At 38.8% G+C, this 6,000-nt stretch overlaps 1 protein-coding gene across 3 annotated transcripts in view; it reads right to left on the bottom strand.

Annotated features, from left to right (window-relative positions):
* Window positions 1-3,576: 3,576 nt before the first annotated feature.
* The window catches only part of MAST2 (microtubule associated serine/threonine kinase 2), a 149,818-nt gene continuing 147,394 nt past the window's right edge, over window positions 3,577-6,000 (bottom strand). For 2 of the 3 annotated variants that reach the window (XM_083358445.1, XM_083358446.1), the window contains exon 30: window positions 3,577-5,944. In XM_083358445.1, the coding sequence (XP_083214571.1) occupies window positions 3,843-5,944 (2,102 nt within the window). In that variant the 3' untranslated portion in view covers window positions 3,577-3,842. The remainder of the gene's footprint in view (window positions 5,945-6,000) is intronic. The other variant, XM_083358447.1, reaches the window with a different exon arrangement.

The following is a 6,000-nucleotide window of genomic DNA, read 5'->3' as shown; positions in this document are numbered from 1 at the left end:
CTAGCAGTTCGAAAGCACGTAAAAAATGCAAGTAGAAAAATAGGGACCACTCCGGTGGTAAGGTAACAGCGTTCCGTGCGCCTTTGGCGTCTAGTCATGCCGGCCACATGACCACGGAGACATCCTCAGACAAGCGCTGGCTCTTTGGCTTTGAAACGGAGATGAGCACCGGCCCCTAGAGTCGGAAACGACTAGCACGCATGTGCAGGGGAACCTTTACCTTTACCTTTAATGTGGAAAAAGAGGCAAAAAGTTTTGGCATTTGGCAGCTGTTGACAGAAGCTGTTGTCCTTAGAAATGTTACCCCTAAATAAAATTTAGCATGGATGGCTGCATATTAAGGCCAAAGCAATCTGAGACATCTAAACACAACTCCTATACACATTATGGTAACTTACCAGTTGATAACATCTTGGCCTGTGAATATCGGTTTTGTCAAAGTGTTCACAAGATAATTGTCGGTTACGTTATTGCAATATTTTACAGGAAAATACTTGGAAGAAAGGTAGTTCAGTCAAGAGATGAACACGGGTTTATGTAAAAAATGAAGTGTATTTCAGAATATTTGAACATCAACATGCAGGTACAACATGGATAAAAATTATTGCACCTATATTATGTGGCAATTATTCAAGTTTCTAAAACAGTTCTAGTCCACATCACCCTCTGCTTGTCAGACTTCAAGCTTGAAAACATAACTCAGCATTGAACTGTGTTCACATCCTCCAAAACAGCCAAAATCAACACACAGTGTAAACACACACAGATTTGTAAAATCATCTACTAGAAGTACGGCATTATCCTTCATGTCCATAAGACAGAACTGGAGAAAGAATGTATCTTCCACCCACAGGAAACAACAAACAAAAAAATTCCAAATCACATCTTAATTCAGTGCGAATGAGGAAAAAAACTCACACGTCATTCCTCGTACCCTGTTGTATGGTGAGCGTTCTTGTAGCATAACCATTATCACAAAACCTTAGGCATCCTTCCCCAGAAGTGGTTTTTTAGCAAGGCTAAAAGTCTAATATGTACACTAAATATCCTTCTGATAATCTTGGATTCTGTGAAGTACTGTCAAATACATCAGCTGGATATGAAAACTTTTAAGTTTGGCTGAGGGGAAAAAAAATAACTTTAAATATCCAAAGAGGAACTGGACAAACAGTGTATTAGGATGGCTATTTCATGTATCCTATGCCTAAAATGGAATTATTAAAATCATATTAATAAAACATGGAAATTTGGCCAACCAGGTCATCACCAAATGGTTTAACTGGATCACAAATAGAGAGAATCTCTTTCCCTCAATAGTTTCTATTCATCCATTAGATGCCACTTGCTGCAGGCTTGATTTTTCCAAGGGCTTTTAAGATGCTGAATTTTACCCTCTGTGGCATTGTGATTGTCACAATTCCCTCCACCACCACCACCTTCCTGCTATGGGGCCTAAATGGAACTTCCTTTCTTTTTTATCTCTAATGTTATTAATATCGATCCATAGCTGGAAAAGTAGTGATGAAAGAAAAAGACTTCTGCAGCCTTTAAGAGGTTTTCTGGTTATAGTAAAAAAAAAGGCATTATCAAAAGGTAATACCTAAGTGATAATACATACACATGCTAGCCTAGATAGACTAAACTAGAGATGCAAATCCTTTGGCTGTTTTTGTGTATACTAATACTACAAAGTACATTATCTGACCCAGGCCTCAAATTAATATAGTATAAATTGTAAATTGTTTGCTTACATTGTTCAATTCTTAAGTGGCTAAGTCATCAGTTCATATTAGCAACAATCCCTTTTTTCTAAATATATTTGTCTATTAGAGAGCGGTGCAGAAAAGTGACAGGGTTGTAAAACACAAAGGATAATTAAAATAGGCCTGAAGGACAGTGCATAAGGTTATATGCTTAAGTGGCAGGATAGACCAGATAATCGTATCTCATGAGATTGTTATGAGTAATATTATTGGAGAAATTCAGAAGCTTCAAGTTAATATATGAAAAAAATCAATGGATTTTTATAGCACTGCCACATACAGAGGGCGTTTTTTTTTCTTTTGCACACATTCAAGCACACACCATGCACTTAAAGAGCGGTTAATGTTAAAACAATACCAGCTTAAAAAGAAATTGGTCCAAATATGAAATCAAGGATAAAAATTATGTACTAAATATTATTTGTGTGTGAGGGAGTACAAGATACCTGAAATGTGATGATGAAGTTAATAGAGTTTAAACAGAATGTTCCCGGTTAAAAAGTAAATACTGTCTTGGAAAACAGAAATGGTGCAGGAAGAGAGTTGGTATCTGCAATATGGCAGAATAATGAAGCTATATTATAATTAACTACAAGGTTTGCCCTTGAGAATTATTTCACACACTATGTGATCACTTCAGCATATGTAGGCTTTCAGACTATAAAAGTAGTTATTTTGTCTGTTCACACATACAGATATATTCTGCCACATACAGATATATTTTGTCTGTTCACACATACAGATATATTCTGCTACTTGTGAGTTAAATTCACAAGTATTTTGCAGGGGAGGGTCGAAATACCTACTTTTGCCTTTAAACGATAATAAGTAATCGCCTTGAAATGTTCTATTGCAGGGATAGGCAACCTCGGCTCTTTTATGACTCATGGACTTCAACTCCCAGAATTCCTGAGTCAGCTGACTCAGGAATTCTGGGAGTTGAAGTCCATGAGTCATAAAAGAGCCGAGGTTGCCTACCCCTGTTCTATTGCTTTACTGTATGTGTATTATCAGTTCAGTGCTCTGGATTTAGCTGTATTTTTTTTTTTAAAAAAAGCACCAAACAATGTTGCAATCTCAAAAAGTATCAAAAGGATTCTAAGAAAGCATAGGCATTTTGGAAATCAAGCAACTAAAATATTGTTCATGAGCATGATACTGGAGATTTTTTTTTCCTGAATAGTTACTCACTGAAGCTATAAAGGTTACTTTGCTTTTAGTGGTTCATCTCTGCCTTTCCCTGACCAAAAAACACAGTACCTTCCTATCAGTTGTTCCTATTCAATTAGAACTTTCCTGCTGGTTAACTCCTTCCACTAGCAAGCCACAAACTACAGGTTAAGGTGGGATGGTCTCAGATGTTCAGTCTCCAGCAGTGTCTGTGCTAGGAAGCTGCTAAAACTAGGGAGCTGCTAATAACTTAAGAGCTACAGTAATGGAAGTACCTTGTACCTCTTATTAAATATTTGCTTGCTCTGAGCAAGGTAATATCGGTAAGGCAACTAGCATTAAAAATGCCCCAATGATGGAGTGTCATACTATTTTTAAGGCAATGAAAAAATGGATAAGAACCAAAAATCCAAAATTTATTTTGACAGATTGCTCAGGCGAGCCCTTTTAAAAAAAAAAGATATTAATCACTGCATAATCTAACAAAGCTTCCTCCACAGAAAGTTGTGAGAGACAACAACTATGTAAGGAAAAGGGTGTGCAGTGGCATTAAGAATTGTAGAAGAATCCATTAAATTGTATTTCTTCATCCCCGTCAACATAATGAAATTAAAGTGTGGAAATAAGAACAAACACTTGGAGCTAAGTGTCAAAATGTATCTTTGTCGAGCAAGCAGCCTTATATGGTAAATAAAACACACTGACATTTGGGGGGGGGGGAGACATTCAAAAGTTAATGCACAGGATGCTCCAAATTAAAAGGAAAAAGAGGGATGACTTTGCTTTAAAGATATCCTGTAAAGAGGGATCAAATGGCAAATGCTGTGTACAAAAATAGAATTGCAATGAAAAAAGCGAGAATATGAAACACAAATCTACAACAAATGGTTTCTTGCTTTATATTTGAGTTCAGCTAATGTTGTCTTTGTTTCTGAATGGAGCTGCTGCTATATTCTTTTTCAGAGCATCAGCTTTTGACAACAAGAAGCCTTTTGTTTGGGACTGACCTCCAGCCTCACTGATTTTTCCTGGCGCTAGAGCAGTCTCCTTTTTTGAACTCAAACTATCATCTGGTCCAGAAGAAATCCTCATGTTCCAATTCCCATCTGCTTGATCTTCAAGTAGAGGTAGTTGCCATCTCTCTTCCAAAATTTCAGAAGCATCAGACATACCAGATTGTGGTTCCTTTGGTATTATCCGACATTCTGAGTCCCAAGAAAGTGGAGTTTCTGATGTAATGTGAGAATCACAAATTTTAATGAGACCGCCTGTACTTAAAGTTTTGGTTGATTCTGGACCCAATTCTTCCAGTAGTGTCTCCTTTAAGCCTTGTTTGGACAGGCTTTTATCTTTTCTATCTTTTTCTACTTTTCTTGAGCTGGAGATGTTCAATCCCATTGTACTTAATGTACTCCTTGCACTTGTCAAATGAGCGGGACAAGCTGTTTTTCCACTTTCAATTGAGGCATCGAGTCTAAATGTTGTGCTGCCTGTAGGACAACTCAGATTTTTATCACTTTTGTGACTTTTGTGTTTTGAAATTCCCACTGCAGAAGACACAACTTGCTCTTCGACTTTCGGAGACATTTGTTCAAGAGCTTTGCCAAAGTTTGTCGGATTGTCAATACTAGCATTCTCCTTCAAAGGCTGATGATATTCCCGATTCCGAGATGTGTCTTTGCAGTCTATTTGGCTTACTAATGGAAGAGAGCTTGTGTTAGTTGTGCAAGAAGAAGAGGAAGAAAGTGCTAACAAAGGCATTTTATCATGAAATAACAGATAGGTGGCTTCTTCAGAAGCGGATTCCTTTGTATTATTTTTGTCACCTGCTATTTCTGAGCAGTCACCTTGACCAAACTGTCGGAATCTTACTGGGAGGCACTTCATCTGCTCTGAACCATCTATACTTTTTTGGATCGTCCGTATTTCCTTGGGATCATCAGCATCTTTAAAACAGGTGTCCTGTTGAACAACAAGTTTCTTACCTTGTATTGATTCTGAGGCTGTCTTGCATTCTGATATTAACTGTATTGGTTCACAATCCTCAGGTTTTCCTGCAAAGGAAGTTATTGCACAAATTTCAGACAGGGACTCACTTATGTCAGTCACCAATGCCCTTTCCACATCTTTTTGTTGTGGCTGATTTACCTCACTCTGCACATTGCCCATTTTTGGCTCCTCCAGAAGAAAAGAATCATCTTCCATGCTATCTTTGCTTTCTAGCCTGGAACAAGGCTTCATCTCCTCAGTAAAAGGATTACAAAATGGGTGTTCTCTAATGAAAGGTGGCCTGTCCAATCTTTTCCCATCTTGGCTATCTTCTGACCCTTCATCAGTTTCATCTTCAGAAGAATCTACTTCTGTAATGGCATCCTGCTTCTGTAGAGATTCCCTTCTTTCTACCCTATCTTGTCGAATGGCCCCAAGTTTTCGGGAAGAAGGTTTTTGGAGTGTCCCTTTTTCTGCTGGCCCAGCTTTACCTCCAGATGTTTCATTTATTGATTCCTGCCAACTTTGGAGACCCGGATCTCTCTGAAGCATATCCTTTTTGAATTCAGAATGGGAAATATCCAAGCTATGCTTACGTGAAGAGGGCAGCTTTTTTTCCGAGGAAGACAGGGAAGAAGTCAGTTTCTCAGCTGACTGGACTCTTTTCAGGAGTGGTGATCTTGGTGGTTCAGCGCTCTTCGGCCGTGAAATCTGCCGGGCCAGAGGTGGGGAGGAATGTAACTTTACAGGGAAAGACTGCATGATGCTTGAACTGCCAAATGAGTGCCCTGGCAAAGGCGAAGGGGAACGCTGAGGTGACGTGGATTGTGGAGTGGGTGAAGGTGTATGAGCTAGTGGTGAAAGAGGAATGTTTCCAGCTGATTTACGTCTTGGAGATCGATATTGTCGTTGAAGTTTTGGTGCTAGTCCATGTAGCGAACTGGGCCTGATATGCCCTGAACTAGCTGGAGAATTGGGAACACTGGAACCAGGCGAACTGCTCTGAGAAGAATTTCCACCAACTGTGAATATCAAAATAGGAGAATGGTAAATCACAAGCATTGTGAGGCTGAATTTA

The sequence above is a fragment of the Vipera ursinii genome (assembly GCF_947247035.1).
Source record: "Vipera ursinii genome assembly, chromosome: 3".
In the NCBI taxonomy this organism is placed as follows: domain Eukaryota; kingdom Metazoa; phylum Chordata; class Lepidosauria; order Squamata; family Viperidae; genus Vipera; species Vipera ursinii.
The sequence above is the reverse complement of the archived record's forward strand: the minus strand, read 5'-3'. Positions and strand labels throughout refer to the sequence as shown.